The sequence below is a fragment of the Zootermopsis nevadensis genome, unplaced genomic scaffold (assembly GCF_977971745.1).
Source record: "Zootermopsis nevadensis isolate Lab colony 2312 unplaced genomic scaffold, Znev_1.0 Znev_ptg000017l, whole genome shotgun sequence".
Lineage (NCBI taxonomy): Eukaryota > Metazoa > Arthropoda > Insecta > Blattodea > Termopsidae > Zootermopsis > Zootermopsis nevadensis.
Window position 1 is genome coordinate 12,778,228 of NW_028259149.1, and position 23,255 is coordinate 12,801,482.

A 23,255-nucleotide genomic window follows, 5' to 3' on the forward strand; every position below is an offset into this window, starting at 1 on the left:
ACCACGGCTATTAGAATTGTGAGGCCGCTTCTTTATACATAGCCATAGAACGCTGGCCTTGTAATCCTGGGGTCTCGGGTTCGATTCCCGGCGGTGCCCTAATTTATAACTTGTGTTGGGCAAGGCAACACGGAGTTTTCCTCCGGGGGCATTCCAACAATTACTCCATTCACACACAGAAGAAGGCAATGGCAAACCACTTCTGTATCATCTGCCAAGAACGTATATGAACAGGTCCCAGTCCGAGAAAAGGATGGAAGGATCCTGTTCAAATGGACCTGTCGTCAGACAGAACACTAATAATAAAAAGCAGCCACACTGACGGACAACGGCACATATACACTGTTATTCTTTTGTAATATTTTATATTTCTCATGAGAGACTGGCGTATCACCGAATATTCCGGTGCAGTGGGCAGCAGCACATTATAAAATAAGCCACGATCTCTCTATGAGATTTGAGGTTCTCGCGGTATCGAGTATGCAAATTGCTGTCTTCTGGGTTGCAGCGCCGTGCAATCTGGTAAAAGTTTACCGACGTTTGAGAGGTACCTGCTGCCTCCATCATTATTATGACGATGGTCATCGGTGAACTTCTAGCAGACTACAACCCAGAAGACAACCATCGCAACAATCTCTCTCCCACATCCTTTCCAATTTATCCATTATTTATTTCCTCGCTTTCCATTTTCTTTCTTTTATGTTTCTCAATTTTCTTCTCTCTCTTTTTATCAATCTGTCTACTATTCGGTACTATTCACTACAGTCAATCAACTAGCGAATAGAACTGCGTATTTCACTAGGAGAGATTCAAATGTGTGTTATCAATCAGGTGACGTACCTGCATCGCGTCATCTATGTTGGGGAACACAGTTTCAGCGAAAATCCGACAATGAAGCAGTTTTTCGAAGGAATAATTATGGAGGTAAACTCTCAGGACCCAGACGAAATCCTCACAGGATTCCTGCTCTACTACCACAAGCTGTTCGTGCATATTGTTGAGGTGGGTAGCCAGTTTGTGGAATGTACTACATGCCATAAAGACATTCCCGAACAATGAAGAGTTTTAATTGAATAATTTTTTTGGATATTATCCATCGTCTAGTAAATATAAAACGTAAAACGACGTTTCGGAGATGGGATAGCTCTATCTAGTGGGCCCAACTGTGTAGGAACCTGAAGACGGAGATAGAGTCCCATCTCCGAAACGTCGTTTCACGTTTTATATTTACTAGACGATGGATAATATCCAAAATTTTTATTCAATTGACTCTTTACCATCGTCAAGAAGTTTTAGATTTGATAATGAAGAGTTTAATTTTAAACATTTTTCGATCGGTAAAGAAATACAAAGAAACACGAATTCAGACTTTAAGTAGCACAGACGAACAGCTTTGCAACAATTTTAATCTGATCACTATTGGCGTTCATGTGCTTTTTCTGTTTCTGAAGAAAATACAAACTTGGTCTACATATTTAAATATTTAATTATTTTTATTACTTAATTACTCTTTAAAGATAATGGAACATAAAATGATTCATTACATATCATTTACACCATACGAGCGGTAACAACAGCAAAAATAAAATATAAATAACGCATATTAGGGAGATATATACAATTTACATCAATGGAATTAAGATTTAATTATATAAAGAAATAAAATTTAAAGTAGATGTACATCGCTACAAGATTTATATCTGTAACAAATTCACATGAAGATGAAAATAAAAGTAAGAAAATCAAAAGATAATATTAACATAAATAAGTTTTCCGTGAACGCATTTGGTTAGTGGTACATTTAATGTGTTAAATTAGAATTAGTGGTACGCCAGTGGAGAAGGTTGAGAACCCCTGGTCTAAGGTATAAAGATAAAACAGCAAAGAACGCATATGGAAAACGTGTACTCTCCAAATCGAAATTGAGTACATCTTCCGAATCTCGAAAATTTTGCGTTTATGTAATGCATAACCCATAAACCAATCAATCATTAATTCACAGCAGCTAGTTGCAATGTCCGACATTGGACACTATACTGGATCGGGAAATACTGTTCGCATAATCGCAACCAGTTTCTCTGTAAATTTTCAACAATTCCAGGGATCCGAAGCAACGATCCTGAGACATCTACGCAGGGTCTACGCGCTTATAGACGGGGGCGAAGCAAGACTCGGCACTATGAGAGTTCTCATCGTTTGTCACAACATCAACGAGGTACCCGTCTCTGGTAATATATCTTCACACAATAAAGCCATGGCAACTGAATAATGGAAAGTAAGACAAAACTATACCATAAATACAAACCCTTTTAAAATGGAAATAAATTTGGAGATAATAACAACAAATAAAAATAAAGCTCGTGATGAAATTAATAAGGCAGATTAAATTCGGAAAATGCTTGCTACCATGCAGTTCAGAATATCTGTCTTCTCGTCTGCTATCCAAAACCATAAAGAAACTATAATTTTATCTGTTGTTTTGCATGGGTGTGAAACTTGGTCCTTTACAGTAAATTAATAACACAGAGTGAGGGTGCTGAGAAGAATACTCGACATAAAAATAGACTAAGTATCATAAATAATGAGACGATTCGTAAAATGTGCTCTTTGCAAATATTATTGGACTCATCAAGAAGAGGATGAGATACATGAGGCATGTAGTCACATGAGAGATATTTGAAACACTTATACAGTTTTAATCGGAAAACACTGCCTGGCTAGCGGTTGTACCGAGGTTGCATGTCAGCACGTTAACTACATATATGTATATACGTGGGAAAAGCACTTACCTCTACATTTCTCCAACCAGTTCCTCAAGATTCAGATCGATGTACACTGATCGTAGAATCAGTCAAAATAAATAATTATAGTTCTGACATGATCATATGACCACAGTTACGCTGCTTCCGCTCACCCGTCTGTCAACTGTCAATAGTTCTCTCATCTTTTACGCGAGCAGCGACACTGTCGCCACGTGTGGCACCCATACATAATATTTAAACGAAACATTCATATCTCTAATTACGAAATTCTAAATTAAAATTCAAACAAATAAAAATACGCCCCCTTTTAGTGCCTGCCATCATTATAATGATTGTTTATGTAAAATAATCTTTTGCTGTCTGTTGAATTTCCTCAGAAAATAATTACATACGACGTGATCGAACGTAACTAAGCAAAGTAGACTAATTTTAAAGTTTCTGATTTTATGGATAATGTATTGAGGAGTTTTCCACTGTAAGTTACCGTCAATTTGTAGGCCAAGAAATTTAGTTGTTTCTACTTTTTCACCTGGTTTATCCTCACACCTTTAAACACAATTTTTGTTGGTAGTAGAAATTTTCATGACAAAATGTAATATGAGTTTATTGGCTTTAATATACTGCAGATTATCTGTACTTGCAGAGATTTTTCAAACAATGGACTGGATGCATGGCCAGACCCCCATCACTTGAGGGAACTGATCCTACATGTGACGCACAAACGTGGCAGAACGTCAGGGCCTGCGTCACCAAAATGTACAAGCTGTCCGCGTTCTTGAACCAACAGTCCATGGTCAGTATCACTAACATTTTGCTGGAATCGCACTGAAGTTCAAATAATCAAATGTGAATACAACGTTGGTAAACTTTACCCTATGTCAATGCCTTAAAAGACGTGCATTTTCGATCTTGACACTATATGTATATCACTGGGGGGTAATTATGGCTATTATCCTCCCCCCGGGGGGCCGGTCAGATCTATTTCAAAATGACCTCTGGCTGGTGAATCACACGAGAACATTTATGTAGTTCAGAAATTGTTAAACAACTATAGATTAACCGCACTGACTGAACATACTTTATTCTCATAGACATACAAAAATTGCATTATTAATAATTAATTCACATAAGATTCACTGATTCCGATTGGTGTTTTCAAGGTGTTCCGTCAAATGAAATCGATTCTGGATTAGGCCCCTTTCGACTTTCTCGGCGCAAATTTAGGTAAAGCATAGAAACAGTATATTTAAGCACTTGGGACCTCAGAACTTCAATTTATTTGAAAACGAAGATTATCGACTGTTATACTTTCTGTATGAGAAGCTGGATTGTGTTATTAACTAGTGGAAGCAGCCAACTGAAATTCAACGGGAACAATTTATTTAAAATCTTCATACCTTTATCTCCTTTCACATTTTCCTCATATTCATCTCCATTCCTTTCAGCTTCTAACAGTAATAGTGTATATTTTTGTCACCCACAATTAATCCTAAACGCTACCTATTCGTAGCACCACTTCTAAAAATACGACACAGTGCCATCTAGCATCATTACTGAGAACTTCAGGCCTCTGCAAGTTCAAGCAAGCAAACATCAAAATGGGTTTTTATATTTTAATGCAGGTCTCTGAATATCACTGTGCAGGTAAATGTGAACACAGCTATAGACCATTTATCACAGACAGTGCCAACCTACCTGCCTGAAATTGACCTCCTCACCTTCTTGTTAGGGAGCAAGGTGCTTCTGGATCTTCGAAAGTACATGAACATATACTTCATCATAGTCACAAGAAAATCTTACCAAGGTAAGCTGACTATTTATTTACCCTGTTTGTCTACCTGTCCAGTCTGATTCTATTGTATACACTAATATCATACTGAATGAAATCTTCATGGGCAATCAGCCACATCAGGTGCCTGTAAAAAACTGACTTTTGAGAGCTGCCTCAGTCCCCATCATCAGGGTACTCGTATGTCTGCAGAGCCCAGGATGTCTCATATATATACCTGCCTGGATTGGTTGTGGACGATTGCCAGCGAAGACTTCGTTTAGTTGCACTGACAGCTTTCAATCATACATTAATATTAGTGGTTTAGGATACTAATATCTCTGAAACTAAGTACAAAAATTATGCCACTAGAGAAACAGGATGTGAGGATGAAGACTGGGTAAGCTGGCTGAGGATAGACTTTTACAAACACAGTGACTTATTTTTGAATGCCATAAATGCAAATAATTTCATAACTATCTAAGTGACTATCAATTTTTCAAAGAAAACTCTTTGCAAAATGTATTAATTATGGAGACATGTTTTATTTCAGAAAGCATCTGGCCCATTCAGGCAGAACTCGTTCCATTCCAGTTCCTGAATCCTGAAGAATATACATTCCTATGTGATGTGGAGGATGTGCTGGCGAGACCAACTGCCAGTATAGAAACAGAGCCCCAGTCATGAGGAACCACAATGACCAAAACTGGGCATGTGGCCTTCTGGCACATTCTTTGTATGAAATGCTCTCTCTCATAGCTGATGCTTTTGATTAAAATCTTGACACATGACTTTTACACATGCACATGTTCAATGCTTTACTGACAGACATTTTTCTCAAAATCCATAATTTTGGTGGAGAAACTTCTTGCAAAATTACCATTTGGTAGGAGCACAAGGAGATGGTCAAAACTAGTCCACAAATGTATGATCTGAAGCTTTCACATCGCCTAAGTACAATGAATTCTTCGCGGGCTACCAGCCTTGAAAGCTGGTTTAATGAAGAAAACACCAGCGTTTTGAGAACCATCCTCACCCTTAGGACTAGGATGATAATTGGTGGTTTCTTTATTAAACCACCTTATATGGCTGGTAGCCTGAGAAGAATTAATTATAGTCAACAACTGTCTCTCATGGTGGAATTTGGTACTTGAGTTGTTGAACTTTCATACTCTGGCACCAAAGAGTTAGTTAATGTTAGTATTGTTATAATTTTTAAGAAAGACATCACAATCTAGGCAATTAAAATTACACACTTGTTCTAATAATTGATCAAAAACAATTTATTTAATTGGGTCTCTTCCCCAGAACCTAACTGCAATGCTGGACATTTTAAAATTGTATTGCTTAAATTAATACCCCAGGAAGATACATATCACAACAGAGCCCAAGTTAGGAACAGATTTATTAATTAGTGGACAATGATGACTAATTTGGTATGACTACTTTCACAAACCTACTGAAGAGACCATGCATTGTTTTATACTTCACCATTTTAGAGGTCTCTTAATGTCTTCTCCCTTTGGGTTGATATTTAGCAAGTGCTTTATAATAAATAAAAATATCTAGACACTTTACATTTAACAGACAGTTACATCTATATGAGCGTACTTTTGTTACATAACACGCAAAATATGTAGACATTTTAGATAATTTTGTGTAACATTTTTAAATTAGTCTTATATGGACAGTCTTAATGTTTACACTAGTTTCTTACGCAAGAAAGGATTATAGTATGATTTCAACATAGAAGTTATTAAATATTTGATCCATGCTCTACTTGAGAAGCCAGTTATTGAAAAATGGGACAACTTTACTTTGTCCTACCTCAACAAATTTAAGTGTGAATATTGTGATTACAAAATCAGAACACTGTGCAAATAAAGAATTGCGAGATTTAAATCTTTGACAGGTTGGTGGTAAGAGTAAAGATGCACAACCTCTGAAGCTGGAATCAAAATACAATATCATTCAACATAACAAAGTTACTGAAGTAACCTTTACCTTAAATATCAAATTATAAAAGCTTCAACTTCAAATCTAAAATATGAGAAGTAATGTATGGAAAATTTATAAATTAGAACACCACTCAACAAATGCTTACAGTATAAAGCTCAAAATAAAGTTTGGGGTAGAATTAATAAACATGGTCATAAAGGAATGCTGCTCACTTATCAGGTATACGTCAGTCAAAATCTTTGGCTCTGCAACAATCCAGAATTATATTTATTAACAGTCAGTAAACAGTGTTTCTCAACTGGCATGCTGCATAATTTTTAATTTAAACAAGTTCCTACACAAGTTTACTGACAGTGGTAGTAAAAATGAGATGATGTTCAGTTCTGTTTTGTCACATCATCAGTCTGTACTGCAATTTCATTCTTTACGGTGTTGCACACTCAACATTTTTCACATTATATTATATTCCTTACAAACTGCTTATTTTGGAGTAACTTTTTAATCTCAATATTTTATTTGTCATTTGTTACTTGTTTTGTTAATTTTTTATGAAATTTAATGTATATTACAAAAATATACAAAGAAAACACTAACAATTATAAAGAATAAAATAAATATAATTTCATGACAGTAAATTATATTTTTGAGTAATGCAGAGTGAAAAAGGTTGAGAAATACTGCATCAAAGTGATGAGCAATCAAACTTGAAGATTTTTTCACACACATTAGCTAGTGAAATAGCCTCTTGTTTTCCACAAGACCTATGGGTATAAATTAAATTATGTACCTTGAAGACAACTGTCATTTTAGCAAATTTTGTCAAATTCATGAGTCATTACTTCATTAAATGAATGAAAGTAAATTTAGATAATTTTCACAAGGCCTTTCTTCTTAATGCAAAACAAAATGAGAAACGTCAGAAATTACTATTTGGATGGTTAACTGCTTTACATTTAGCTATGCTGTTCAGAACTTGGATATTTAAATTAGAAACTAAAGGAACAATGCATATAACCCTGTAAGTGCTCAATTTATAAACTCTGTGGCTTTCTGGTCTGCATTTATGCAGTGCTTGTTAAAGAAATGTTGCCTGTCATCTCTCAACAGTTAAAGTGAACTATTTAAAATATAACAGAAGAATGTTTCTGTAAATAAAAGCCAGTACTGAAAGGGTTAAGATGCATGTCTTAATTATTTTTACTCTAAATGACTTGAAAATTTACAACCTATCATAACACAACAAAGGGTTATAACAAATGGGACTCACCAGAAATCACTTCTATTGTTCACATATTTTGATCTTCCTACAAATTAACTAATCTTCGTCTTCACTTCGCTTCCGCTTCATGCTCGACCTGTAAAGGAAATAACTGGAATGACTGAGAGAGCTGCACGATACCACATCACTTACTGGAAATAACATTTTATTGTTTAAAAAATGTTGCTCTCATAACCACATGAAATATGGTTTAAATACACATGATACAGTGAAAAGATGACAACTTCAGTTTTTAACACCTATTCCTACTGGTAGTGTCTTTTCTGTTCACAAAGTTGGGTATGTTGATTGAAACAACTTCTGTTAAATACTGCTACAAAGAAATAAATTGACAAGTTACACATTTCTATGACACATCACATGACATTCTATAGTGATTCACATTCTATGTCAGTGATTCCCAAACTGTTCTACAGATAACGTTATGTAATAGAAAATTTCAAAACAAATATCAACCTAGTTTCAGTTACATTCTTAATAGCACTAAAACTTCAAACAGTGATTCCATTCATAAGTAACATTCTAAGATGGCGCTGCTGATTAAGAATTCGAAAACATTTCTTTTTCTCCTGTACTAGGTTTTTAGCAGAAACAAGACTGCACCTGAAATGATGATATTTGCTTACACGACCTTGCAATTAAGGAACTGGAATTCTGTACTTGTAGGCTATATTTTAAAAATATAAGTTATGGTGAATTTCCTTGATTAATTTTTGACACACTCTCATATAATCCTTAGATATATGAAGCTCATCTTAACAATATCTTAAAATCTCGTTCCTATCTCCCTGAAAATGCAACCTCATTTCAGTTATAAAGATCAGTTGGGTTAATGTTCAAAGAAACAATTGCTGCTTATTCTGAAAACAAAATTAAACATGTAATTACATTGTGGACGAAACTGCAAGTATTGAGTATTAAAACAGGTGGTATGTAAAGTTGTCTCTTTTAAAGGGTGAAGCACACTAAGAGGTGAAAATGGATAATGCAAGTGTGTCCCTTTTTCATAGTATGCCCAGACCAATTTGCAAGAGAAACAAAGGACAGCAAAATCATTCATGCCAATGTCAGATATACTACACAAATGTCATACATTTTTAACATTGTTAACCCTTCACTAGTGTCTCTCATATATATATGACTTTTGGTATTTGTCTGGGGTTCTGTCAGAAAACTTTGACACTAAAGAGGTTCAGCAGACAAAAAGTTTGGGAAACACTGTTCTATGTCAACTATTCCATACAGCAGAGTTAAAAAATGATCATCTACCTTACATATAAAGCTAGTATGTAAAAATACAATTCCATTTCAGATACTGAACATGGTATAATATGAACATATTTTCTTATACAGTCACAGAAATACAAAATACGTTTGTGAGGTACACTGAACAGAAGTGTATGTGCTGTGGTCCATCTTTGTTTCAATTTTTATATCCAGGAAGCAGTTTTACACATAAACAGTAACTCCCAATATGTTCATAACAAATAATGAAATAAAATCCTCACTGAAATTCTGTGTAACCATATTGTCAACAATATGCAGAAGAGCTGTCTTCATATTCTGCAAATGGATAGGCACTTTGAAATGTTCTGTTGCCAGTCACACTGTAGAATGCTATACTGCACCAGCCACTATTTCCTTCAGCCTGTTGTTGCCTTGTGGAAATATATAAGTGGGAATGTAAAGATACAAAATTTAATGTGTAACAACACTTTCCTTCCAAGTACAAAAATTACTTCTTTCACAACAGTTCCAAGCACCGGATGTAATCAGAAAATAAATTTTACAAGGCCTGTTCTTGAAGTGATTTGCTGAATCTTTCATGCAGATAACACATCATCATTGTGAAACTCATAAATTTTTGTTCTGTAAATCACATCATGGGATGAATTTCTTTCCCCCCCTGTCCACATAAAGATGATGTGGGAACAGCACTAAAATGATGGGTGAAAACATATGGTATTGCCTTCTATGTAGAGGGGATGGAAAAACTCATCCCAAAGCATAATGATCTTAATCTTCAAGGACACTGTTCACACAATTGTGTATAATCCACACTGAAGATTCAACAGAACACCTCATAATATATGCCTAAAAAATGTATTTTCTGACATGCCTCACATCCTATGTTTCTAGATCATTTAGTACACATTTCAATTCTTTTCAAATATGTACAACTTATTAAATCAAGTTATATACACATCCCAAAATGAACGCTTCTGAAAATGAACTAACAGAACATAGAGGTCTGTTTCCACACTTAAATACTGAGAAACTATTAATCAGTGAAGTGTCACAAATTAGAAACATCTCCTTAAGGTGCACAAAGCCAAGACTCTTCAGTTTCAGTTGTATTGGATGAATCAAATGTTTTGGAAAATATTGCTGTCTTCAGGTCATGTGTCTGTCAGTGAATGAAATGTATATTGAAACGTTGGATCCATCAAAATAAGCAACATGGCTAAAACCAAAGAACCAAGACTTGTATGTAGCTTTGGTTTAATGCTCAAGCTACATTATTTGTTTGCAAGTATCCAATGTTTTTTGGCAAATGGGGTAACCACAATATTTAGTGTGGATCTGTAATCATTCATCAGTGTCTGACATGTCCCCCCCCCCAAAAGAAAGCAACACAGCTGAAGCACGAAAACCAAAACCACATATCAGGAACCAGGAACATAAAGTAACAAAACTAACAAAGAGATCTCTGAGAAATATTATGACCTCCAGCCTGTAGTTCTCTTAAACCCATTGGAGGTACAGGAACCATCCCTGGAGATACCCCAGAAAAACTTAAAAATAAGACCTCTGTATATCAGTAATTATGTTTCAACTGATTTGGTTGCAGAGCAATGAACAAGACAAGAAAATAAATTTGTATTTATAGTTTATTTAATTACACTTTCAGTATCTAAACTATATAGCATCAGCTGAACAGATGATAGTGTGTAATGAATTGTAAAGAATGTGGAAGGAAGCACCATCCTGACATTTCCCTGAAGGGACTCAAGAAAACCATGAAAAACTTCAGCCAGGATAGCTCCATGCCGAGATCTGAACCTAAAACCTCTGGAATATAAGCGGAAGAGCTAACCTCTCCACTACAACATTCAGTAAGATCAAATGGTGACAATTTGGAAAGAGATTAATTTGACCAATATCATGGCACTACCCTGTTGTTCATGCAAAGACTGAGAAAAATCATTATAATCTGTCAGGTTAGCTGTTAACCAGGTATTTCCCAAGTGCACTGCAATGTCAAAACTTGCCAGAGTGGTGAGTCAATAGTGTTTTAATGCAATCTGCAAAAACAGGTATGGGCGACTGTACTTGAAATTTTATGGAATAAAAAGTTGTCTGCTTCCTTAGCTGCGAGAAAAACCAAGAGAAACTTCAGACAGCATAACCATTCTCCAGGCTGAGAAATTCTCATGTATGAAAAGTAGGACATTCAATAGCTACATACTGATGGGCTAATTAAACAGGATTCTGGAAAAATAGCAAGTGCAATGTTTAAAAGAAAATAATTTTAATATATAGGTTCACAATTTATGATTCTTGAAGGATGGTGTTCTGATGGGACAGGAAGTTTCGTTTACCAAACGGTCCTTTGAGTGAGCCACCAGGTTATCAATGTGACACAGATAAAATCTCTGAGTTGGTTTCAATAGTTTACAGAGTTTCATAACTGAAAACTACACAGTACAGCAAGAGCAGCTAGCAGACAAAGAGCTTAACATCTGTTAAGAGAACATGATGAATAGAGAGCTATGGATATCACAGTTTAGAGTAAGATTTTTCTGCTTTCCATTCAATGCCAAACTCAAAAGCATTTAATCCCTTCAGACTCATATACTTTGACATAAGATACTTTAAACAGGATCAAGTTAGTTTGTTTGATTTTCAAAACAAATGGAGTGCAACAAACAAGGAATGTTTATTTAACACATTACAAACAGCCACAGCAAATTTCAATTATTTTTCTTAATTTTAGGATGTTATGGGGACTGTTAAACTGGAACATGATTCTCATATGTTAAATTACATTCAATATGAGACTTAGAAGGGTTAAATTAAAGGAACAGAACTTGTCTCAATTTCACAACCACAAAAACCTCAAACCTAACTCGGTATCATAATTCACTGTAATGGCACAGCCAGCCATCTTGTTTTCATCCCAGAACTATCTGTTAAATGAACCCCAATCACAGCAATAGAACAAAGTGCATTTCCATCTTCCAGAAGTTCCATCAGTTCACAACAGAGAAATATATTTGAACATATAACAGATCTATGTAGTCCTGGCTCAACCTGGCAGGTACCTCACAGAGTAATAAGTCGATGGTCTTAAATAAACAATTTCACACAAATCTGACCAACACTAGTTATCAGACAAGATGGCAGGTGAATGATAGTTTGTCATGCAGAGAGACAAATCTACAAGACTGCAAATCATTACACACAGATTCATCATGCATTGCAATGGTGAGAATATCATGCAACTAATCATATTACTATCTGCAGACATTTTTAGAGTAGAGTCATAATTATTCAACCTAAATGGGACCAAAGGATGGTCAAATGATCAAAAGTGTCAGATAATAATGAAAAAACTAGGGCAAACACCAAATGAAAGACAATGCACTGTCAAAAGAAAACATCTCACAAACAAAAATAGTATTTAACATAATGTAAATGAAAGGGTTTACTTTTAAGAAAATAGTAATGGGTATTTGCTTCTGAGCCTCCTTCCTTCTCTTTGTGGCAAGGTCAAGTCAGTGCCTGAACAGAAGTACATCTGTAGTGGATGCCTAGTTTTCCTTTTCAACGTAAGCAAGTGTGGTTTTGACAGAATTCAATCCTTCACTATGCGTGGTGAGGGAGTATGATTCATTCTGCTACATGCCGAGTTGACTGTTGATAGAGTGTTCCAACATGGCATGTCAGATAATTGAAGGTCAGATAATTGGGACTCTACTGTATTACTGTTAGATTTCTCTTCATTAACAATACATTTCACTGTCACACCTCAACTGTGTGACCTGGCAACTTATTGCATTTGCAACAGTAAGCATACAATACCAACAGAAAAGTCTGACTAACCAATTTAGCTCTCACCATGTTATCATCAGTGCTATAATGTAATCAAATGACACCCACCAACTGGTCTGATTTTTAGTGCAGTGCCAACTCAAAACATGAATCATGCTAATCTACATCATTACAACGTTCACCTTCGCATATGGAATGACACCAGACAACTATCACGACTAATGTGTTTCACAGTGAGATCGCTCCATAAATAAAATTCACTTACAACTTTAATTCAGTATGTGAAATACATAATATATTACTTTCCACAAATGCTCGTTATTTGATAACCCTTTCACTGCTAAAAGGGGGTATGCTGACTGCACAACATACTCATTTATAGTATTGTGAAAATCATCATTCTACAGCCACATTTCTACATCAACTGAAAGCACAGCAGACTATTTCTTGAAACTATTGACGCAAACTCTAGAAAATGTATCGCCAGAGATGTTATTACAAATCAGAGAAAAGAATAAACCGACTGGCTGGAACTGTCAGTGCTTGCAAAATACAGCAGTGAAAAAGTTGAAGTTATTACAGTAAAAATGGATTAAAAGAATCTTACGGCACCTAAACAAATGTATATTTCAGGTAGGTATAAATCTGACATGGGTATTTGCTTATGGACAACAATAATATTGCACAGTTCATTTCCCATGCATTCATGATCCAAATCACAGGTCAGAAATTCATACGTACACTACACTGCTACTGAGCAGTACAGTATTCAGTATTTGTCCACCTCAGTTATTCCCCACTTGTGACAAGGATATTCATTCTCAAGTTAATTTCAGGAAGTAGGGTACAAAATAAAATAAGAAATAAATATTCAAGCAGATCCTTTCAAATTATTTTTTGTTTTTAATTTTAATTTTCATACTTAGAATTTCCATTTATTAGTCGCAATATTACAGTGGTATCACTTTTGTTCTTGAGACCAGATACAATTTTCTGATAATGACTGATTTGAATTTAGTTATGCTTCCATTTTTGACAGGCCCAACTACCTCATTGTAGTACAGAAACAATGGTCTGAATTGAAAAAAAGAAAGGTCATACAAAAGAACAAAACATAAGACCCATATGATACAGAATGTTTCACATATGTAAACCAAATCATGGACTGTGCTTTGACTGCTTCATACTGTAGGACTTCAACCATTTCCAACTGAAACAGAAGTTTGTCATAATCTAATCTTGCTGATGCTTAGAGGAACGTTTTCTGCTGTATGTAATTCATAATTTATAAGTTAATGCTTTCCATGTCTTTTAAGAAATATTCCACAAGCAAGTATTTCTGTTTTGTTTCAATTATGACGTGTGGGCAATTCAAAAGTTATTGACAACACTACATCAGTGCTGTGCTCCATACTAGCATCAGCAGAAGACAGCTTTGGTATAGAAGATGAAATCATACTGATCCTACATAATATATATTACATTAATAAAGGAATTTTATGCCCCGAAGTTATTGTGAAGATGTTCTTAACAATCTTACCAAATACTAACCTTATACATTCATTTCCAAATATTATCATCATTCACAGAATGGAAATGATGCAATGAAACAGAAGCCTGTTCACTCGTTCATGGCCTACTACATACTTTTATATAACATGGCATAAAAGATTCATGTTATTGACAAGGGCGCCCCAAATAGTGTAATTATGCAGACATCATAAGTCTTATCACATAACGATTATCACTGATATTGAGAAATAAATGGTTGTGCACTCCAACAGGACTCCCATTACCTCACAAATTCAAATTCCTTACAGAAGAATTCTATCTATAGACTGGTACTGCATGAATACAAGATCAAGGATATGCCATAATTACAAGATGTCAATTTCCCCAAACATTATTGAATCAGGTTTGGTATTTACACACTTATTATTAGTCAACCCCTGATTTCTGGGAGGGAAAGAAAAGGGCTGTCTAATGAGTAAATAGCAGATGTATCCTAACAATAACATTACTGGACAGAGAGAAAATGAGAATCAGGAATTAAGAAACAAAATTTTGTAGTCTTCCAAAAGAACAAAAGTGAAAATAAATATCTACTTAAGTGTAAAGATGTTCTTTGTAAACTGAAAAATTATTGCTTTATACTGGTATAATTTTTTCCCCTATTTTCATACATCCATTCTGAAAAAAATTGCAATTGTTTGCACAACAAAATCTGCATGCATAGACAGCAAAAGGAAGGCTGATTAACAGTTTCACTTCATCAGAATTTGTGCACATAAAAGTTTCATTCACTTGCACAGTTGGGACCTGTCATGGATAAAACAAACACCATACCCGTTAATTAACCGAGAAGTAAAAGCTGATGAGTGGATGAAAACAAGCAAAGTGCAAATAAAAAGTAACATAAATAATTACTGTGCTTAAAAATGTTATACCTGATCTGTAATGGAATCACATTTATTAAGCAAACATGACTTAAGTTGGGATTAAAATAAGTGAAAAACACATGCAAATGGACACAACTTCCTTAGGTAAATAAAACTGATTCAACTCTAAATTTCCCTGACCAGTAGGCAGTGTACACTGACCTCACATCTCATCTAGTGACAAAATTAAGAAGGTGCAAAAGCTCTACCTCCACTTCTCCATACATATTCAAGGAATGGTGTTCAACAACAAAGACAAATTTACCTTTTCTTATAAAACTCTGAACGTTTTAATCATATTTTTACATTAAAACATTTATTGTATAAGATTTATGTATATCTGAATGCAGTGGTTAGTGTCAATTTTCTCATGACACTACAGCTGCTGAGGCCATGTAATATCAACTGATGTGATAGGATGACTGATTGAATAAATGTCCAGTTATTTAGCAATACTTCAACATGTATGGGTTAAACAGTGATGAATGGTAGGATAAAACATAAAGTAAGCTGAAATGGTAAAAGTACCAAACCAGTTCTGAATAGAAAATCCGAGTAAAACTACTAATGTGTAAATCAGAATTGGTGCTCTTGGGGAGCCCATGGCTTTGCAAACATGAAGCAGGAGCACCAACAACTTGATTGTAATACTTGGTGATTGGACAAATGTGTAAATAAACTAGGAGAGGAAGCAGTCATGGCCTGTTATAAAACATCGCAACATAGGAAACACTAAAAACTGCAGGTCAGAAGAGCTACTCCTCTCCCGCAGGAATTCTAAAACTTCCAAAATACGAGTCAGACACATTACTGTCTGTTACTAAGTCACACAGTGCATTTCAAAGGAAAAGACTTCGTGATTTGATTATGCCGACCAGACACTAATAAATAATTGCAGCAATATGATAATTATAAACAGACATCTCTTGCTGTTTATAATGTTAAAGAACTAGCAATAATATTTTGTGATAAAGCCCTGTTGTAGCTATGATGGCTGATGTATTTGTATAACATGTATTGTATTATTATGATTTATTCTACATCCTATTGTCATCTGACTAACTTATGGATCCATGGAATGTAATAAAGATGTATGTATGTATGATGGCCTGCAGAGGTGACCTACAGCATCATGTGGGCTATGATTGACTATGGTGGCCTGCTATTACTCATTTGTTTGCAGATTTACTATTAGCTGACGTGAGAAGAGGGCAAATTCAGTAAACCTAAAAGGAAGAGACCATTTGGGAGACTTATGTGTAGATGAGATAATACTGACATTTATCATATGGTAGTATGAAATTCAAACCCCATATTACAGTGCTGCCAGCAAGAGTCTTGGCTACTTTGCAAACAGCTAACACTATGCCAGTTGCCAGCATAAACCATGATGGAAAGGTAATAAAGGCTAATGGATGTTAAAAAAATAAGGTGTAAGAGTGTGGACTTGAAGATCCAGTGGCACTTATGAACATGGAAACGAACTTTTGGGTTCCATGAAAGTTGGGGAATTTATCAACACGATGAGTGACCAGCTTCTTAAGGACTCAGTGGAGCCAGTGAGTTAGAGGGAAGAAATAGATGTGCAGAAAAATCTACAATAAAACCAACCAGTCAAGAAATTTCCTACCAAGTCCAGCACTTTACTCCTAGACTACCTCTTTGAAAATATGCACATGTACTTTACTTTGTGTATATACTATTACCCAGATATATAATAAACTGAAGACAGCTTTAGTGAATCCCATAATTAATTTGTACTAGTTTTACAAAATAATCTAGCAAATACCTTCAAATGATAATTTCATCAATGTATACAAGTGAAAATAATCGGCAAAATATTCATTAACTACAGATTCTTAAGCAAAAAACTTGAGGTATTAAGCAAAATCATTAGCAAAACTAGATAAGACAACATAATAAGTGATGACAGATGCGTCACATTTAACATAAATGATAATTTATTTGTATCTTCCTTTAGCCTTCTACTATATGGTAAATAGAATAAGTCAACTCGGTTCTTTGATATTTAGAATCACACATTATCACTGACAAGGTGACAACTCAGCCAAATTCTTTATGCAAACATGTAGACTAAACCTCAGATCTGGTTCACAGTATTAAAAAATATATGAAAAATAAAACAGAACCTTAAAATCTAGCTAAACAATACATAAATTGGCACTACTACTGTGAAATTCAGCTGACTAAAAAACATAACAAAAAAAACCATTTTATCTGTTCTCATTGGTCTTTGGCAAAATCAGATGGACATAAAATGACAGCCAGAGACATTATTTTAATCTGTGCACTCACATGCATAGCAGAACACTAATTTGGCTGGGTATGGAATCAATCAGACAGTAGCATTCAGTTTTATTTACATTCTTAGTTCTGGGATATATACTGCACATATTGTACCAAAAGATACAAATACAAACTTTCTAGAAGACAAACATCTTCAGACTCAATACTGTGAAAACCTCAAATCCTACAAAATTTCTGGATGCACATGTCTGGCAACCATCTGTTTTTTCACAGCTGTCCTAGTCTCTCCTGACCTATACTGAATAGTACCCTAAATTTGCCATGACCACTTCCTTCCACATCCTTTCCAATTCATCATTCACAGCTGTATTTGTCTTCATATATGTATTGCAAAAAAAGATGTGGGAAAGATTTTAATTGTAACCATCAAATAGTTGCACCATAATCTATAGGAAATATGATACTTCAGCACGGGTGCTTCATAACTGTGAAATTGTCAAAATATCTTAAGCAGCAGACAGTATTCTGACAACTTACAACATTTCTCAACATTCAAAAGAGAAACCATAGCAAAATTTATGGTCACTCCAGTTTGAAAATGCAACTGTTCACACATCCCTAATATCCCAAATGTAAACAAGCAGAACTGAATGATAAGGAATAAATAACAAACCTGGTAACTGAGGTCCTGTAAGAAACAGCGTGAAAACAACTTACCTAACAACAGCAAGCATGCTTCAGTAGCTGAAGTCAATAAAGCAATTTCCCCCCAGTTGTTCTGCTAAAGTAAGATCTTTGCCTCTCTTACTTCGGATTCTTATGCAATGAAAAGCGTAATACACATGCATAATTGATGCAAAGTTTTAATTATCAAATTTATATATAATGTAACTCATGTGTTTTAATGTTTTAAATTCAATAAAAAAAATTGAACACAAAATACTGAATTTCAATTGACAGTCAAATGTTATCTACACAATCGAGACTATTAATCTTCCTACCACATTCGAACTCCTACATATGTATATATAACTTCAAGCCTTTTGGAATATGGCATTGACCCCAGTCAATCCTAGTACCACAATTCAACTACCAGATAATTTTAATTTCATCAACCCTGAATCTGTTAATATGACTTGTTGATGTGCACAACAAGCAGATCTGTCCTTCTGCCCATCGACTTCCTGCCTCAAACTCGACTTGTGAAGTAACTGTAAGCTATTGCTCCTCCTAACAAAATCACCCCTACACCTATTCCTATGGTTAAGGGTTGCAATATTGACCTCTTCATTTGTTGCCAACTTTCTGCTGCCTGCTGTTTACGCTTAATCTCCCGTACTTGTTGTGTCATCCTTTCTTTCCGTTCTGAACGTATTCGCTGACGTATGCTACCATCCCTGCAGCACAGACACAGTGTGTCAATGGAAAATATCCAAACAGAGCAATGTGAATGAAAAGCTACACACATGCTCTCCAGATGTGTGTCCTTTCCAACTGCAGTGGACTTGTTCATTTATTGAAAACAAAAATTTATCACTGCACAGCTTATCTAAAGCATTTATATCACATTATAATTTTTCTTGTATTTAATTAAACTTAAAATGCATAAAAAATTAAAATATAAGTTTTATCTTAATGAAACCATATTTTAATCAACTCAAAATTTATTGCAAGCCAAGCCATTTTGATATACAGAATGATTAAAAAGTCAAGCAACCCATACAAAAATACCTGTGGTGATTACAATTCAACAGAATTCAAATGGATTAATAAACACACAATAATATTCTCACTAAACAAGAGCCCACACAGGTCACATCATGTTCTAACCTGCTCATGCCAGTCCATCAATTGTCTTTCAACAGTCAAAGTGCAAGGATGTTTTTTCATAAATGTAACAAGTGCTCATTGTTGAACACCACCTGACATCTTGTTCATAGTTAACATTTCCAACACTTACTACAACCTGTTTTATATAATTGTAATTTATTTTTTGACAAATATAACATGTAAGGAATGGGCTGCATGGCTTTCTGATCATTATGCACAAAATTTGATTTGAGCTTCAAGTAAAGGTAGCTTTATATCTGACCAAAGTGAAATTCACCTGACACCTGGGAAACTTGAAAATGAACAGACATAACATTTGCATACTGTTCGAGACAAATATTTGTCTTCAAGGTTATCTTCTGGGTTGTAGCATAGTGTAGTCTGGTAGAAGTTTACACACATTTCAGAGATGATTGCTGCCACCATCACTGTACCGATATAGAAGGGAGCAAGTACCTCTGAAACATTAGTTTACTGCTACCACGGTACATAGTGCTACAACCCAGAAAACAGCCATCTTTATACTCACCACCACAAGAACCCTAAATCCTACAAATATTTGTCTTACTGATGAACAGAACAACAAAAACAACAGCAAATATAACACTATCATAATAAACATCAATAATAATGTAAATGACAACAACACAAGCAATAAATATGTATATGCCTGTAATTATGAAAATAAATAAATGAAGGTAACATCAAACTATAGTAAGTTATGTATGTTTCAGGTAAAAATAAAATATAAAGGTGAAGGTAAAAGTTGTACATGGGACCATGTAGACATATGTGGGAGTGGAGGTTAAAAATATCATTCAAGAAAAAGTTGAGAGAAGATTAAATCTGGTGAATACTTCCAACCAAAAAAGCTAATCTTTATTAATTTCCATATGCTATTTAAAATTCAGATATTCAAATATAAAAAAATATAATTTTACTCAATGTTTTGGATAGGTGTAAAACAGTCTCACACTAAGGTAAAAACAGAGTTCTGAGGAAAATACTTGGATCTAAGAGGGATGAAGTGACAGAAAGCTGAAGACCATTGCATAATGAAATGCTTCATAATTTGTACTCTTCAGCAATATTACTACAATTATCAAATTGAGGAGGAAGATAAGGTCAGTACATGAGAAGATGAGAAAAGCATACTAAATTTTGGTTGGGTAACACGAAGGGTAGAGACCACAACAGAAGACCTAGGCATAGATAGAATAATATTATTAAAATATATCTTAATGAAATGGGGTGGGAAGGTATGGACTGGACTCATCTAGCTCAGAATATGGGCGGGAGGACACAAGGTCTTTCTTTAAAATTTGATAAATGTTCATACATTTAAGAAATGCTTTGTATGAAACCCTGGGCCTTATCAGAGGCAATGTGAGGTACTTTGAAAGAGAGAGAGATAAAAATAGTGTTCTACAGTAAACAACTGTTAGTCAGGCCCAACTTCTGTCAGCTATCTCTTCCATTAGTAAAATCACTGATACAGGTGTGTCAGGACTCCCTACCTGTCATTAACTGGAATGTTTTCTGGGCTTGAAGTTCTGTAGGATCCTTCATCTGAGCTGACTGGTTCGCTGGGCAGTGGTCGTGTGGGGGGCTGAGGTGGTTCGACTGGGGGCTCACATGGAAGAGGTTTGTTCTGTGGCTGTACCTCAGTATCGGTTGACAATTCTACTGTAAACATAAACAAACAATGTAACTGTTATAACCAGCAAACACATTTAGTGCAAAGATGCAATAATTTTTTTTCTACTTCATAATCTTTATATTCAGCAACAGTGGTTATTCTTCACCCCACATTTTCTTTGGGGTCATGGGGGATAATCACTGTGTTTACAAAAGGCCACCACTGAGCCCAATTTTAAGACAAAATCTGAATACTTAAATTTTATTCACTCATCTATATTTAGGTCTCCTAAATATTCACTTCCTGTGAATTTTCCTGTATTTCCTATCACATCTGCCTTCATTTAATCATATTAATTATTCATTACACATTAAGAATATTTCAAGATTCACAGTAAAAATTCACAATTTTTTTTACTGAATCACAGACTAACAATTAAATGATTCTTCCAACATTTTATAATAGAGAACATACCATGGTTGTTGGTGGGACATGACTCAGTTTCCTTGAAGTGAGACCTGGTGAGTGATTCTCCTCGAGGTGGTGGCAGAGGTGGAGGTTCGTCACTCTCAACGTCCTCATGTCGGGCGTGGTTCAATGAGACAGCACTCAATTCTATTGTCTCTCCAGGAACATCATTTTGCTGGAACAAGTTCATTTAAAGCAAAAAGAAAAAATCTAGACTTGGATTGTTTAAACACAATATTTTAAACTGAAGAAACAGGAGAATGTAGACAAGCACATATGAGGCGAGATTTCAGGTTCTGAGATGAGCGTGATGCTAGTGACATTGTGGCATGCTGGTAAGTAAAGTTTTAAAAATATGCAACAAGAATTAGTCATATTTTTGTAAAATGTAAAACATGGTGATCATATGAATGAAATCTATATTTAGCCTTCCATTTGACAGTGAAAACTAATGAAGCATTGCAGCATGTGAAATTTGGCATGAAGATAAAGAAGGAAATGACGGCAGAATGACAATTTTACTTACAACACTAGTTCCATTTAGGTACTTGTTTGATCCTTCAATAATCGCCCAGTATGAGAATCGAAGCTGATCTGGAGTCTGAATGAGACCCATCCGAAACCTTCTCATCTCAAGTAGCACCTCTCGAACATTTACTGAATCTAGACCACTCTCTTCAATCTGTAACAAAAGTTAAGACAAAAAAGGAATTCTAGCACTCCTGCTTCATACCTGGGAGGTCCTATGTTCAAATCTCAATCCAGGGACCAAGTATCCTAACTGAGGGTTTTCATGGTTTTCTCGGTCCCTCCAGGCAAACGTTAGGATAATGTTGAAAATTAGACAATGACCACTTCCTTCCAAATTCTTTTCAATTCATTATTCAGTAATTTCCTATCATTCTACACTTGGGCTACTGGCATCACTGTTAACTAAACCATGAATAAAACAAAGGGATTCTCACAGTGTTATAGCAAAATATTTTCATGTCAAAAATTCTGCACAAAGCTAAAATTTTAAAATCACATAAAAACAGTATATACTTGTATTATACGGTACATACACACAAGATATATCCAAAAAGCCAAAGATCTCATTTATTAAAATAAAATGTTCCTTCAAAAGTGTGTGTACAACGGAAAGGTCATATCTGGCTGTCCATAAACAATTAAATATACTTCAATGAAATTTACCACACAAGACTCTACACCAGGAGTTTCCAGGCAAATTACTTTTACTCTATATCAGTTCAATGATTTTCTCAAAAATGGCTCACTGCACAAACACTAGTATGCAAATGTACCCCGTACACAAATTCTCCACGCTACATGCAGATATATATGGATGTTAAAGCAGGTGAGTTACAATAACACAATGAACTCATTAAAAATTCTTTGGGTTGCACAAAAACAAGAAATTTCTATACCATATCAGTGGCTGTTGTATTTTCAAGTGTCATGAAGTTGTGTAATTAAATAAACTTGAAAAACATTTGGATTTAATAAGGATAAGGTGCATTACTAAATGAGGAATTTTGTAATTTATACAGATCAACCACTACTATTAGGGTGGTGAATTCTAGGAGATTACGATGTGCTTGGCTGGAATGGGGGAGACAAGGAACGCATGCAGAATTTTGGTGAAAACACCTTCAGAAATAAGTTTACTTGTATGACCATGAAGATGATATTACAGAAATAGTGAGGATGCAAGGTGAATGGAACTGGACCATGTCCAATGGAAGACCTTGATATCAGTGGTGTTGAACCTTTGGGTTCTGATACTACA

General features: G+C 35.1%; 3 protein-coding genes across 8 annotated transcripts in view; 1 reads left to right on the top strand and 2 right to left on the bottom strand.

Moving 5' to 3' along the window:
- The window catches only part of LOC110835990 (putative fatty acyl-CoA reductase CG5065), a 27,191-nt gene extending 24,380 nt beyond the window's left edge, over nt 1-2,811 (bottom strand). Inside the window, exon 1 of the mRNA XM_022076766.2 lies at nt 2,790-2,811. The gene's annotated coding sequence lies outside the window, so the exon portion shown is untranslated. The remainder of the gene's footprint in view (nt 1-2,789) is intronic.
- The window catches only part of LOC110836019 (testis-expressed protein 47), a 6,567-nt gene extending 258 nt beyond the window's left edge, over nt 1-6,309 (top strand). Inside the window, exons 2-6 of the mRNA XM_022076820.2 lie at nt 832-1,002; nt 2,102-2,215; nt 3,406-3,555; nt 4,407-4,566; nt 5,084-6,309. Coding sequence (XP_021932512.1) covers nt 832-1,002; nt 2,102-2,215; nt 3,406-3,555; nt 4,407-4,566; nt 5,084-5,217 — 729 coding nt within the window. The 3' untranslated portion in view covers nt 5,218-6,309. The remainder of the gene's footprint in view (nt 1-831; nt 1,003-2,101; nt 2,216-3,405; nt 3,556-4,406; nt 4,567-5,083) is intronic.
- Nucleotides 5,796-23,255, bottom strand: part of Ptp61F (Protein tyrosine phosphatase 61F) — a 24,091-nt gene continuing 6,631 nt past the window's right edge. For 2 of the 6 annotated variants that reach the window (XM_087350484.1, XM_022076775.2), the window contains exons 6-9: nt 21,993-22,148; nt 21,473-21,641; nt 20,877-21,045; nt 7,897-18,926 (exon numbers count right to left, since the gene is read on the bottom strand). In XM_087350484.1, the coding sequence (XP_087206610.1) occupies nt 18,719-18,926; nt 20,877-21,045; nt 21,473-21,641; nt 21,993-22,148 (702 nt within the window). In that variant the 3' untranslated portion in view covers nt 7,897-18,718. Of the gene's footprint in view, nt 7,845-7,896; nt 18,927-20,876; nt 21,046-21,472; nt 21,642-21,992; nt 22,149-23,255 lie in introns of those variants that run through there. The other 4 variants (XM_022076800.2, XM_087350483.1, XM_022076790.2 and 1 more) reach the window with 4 other exon arrangements.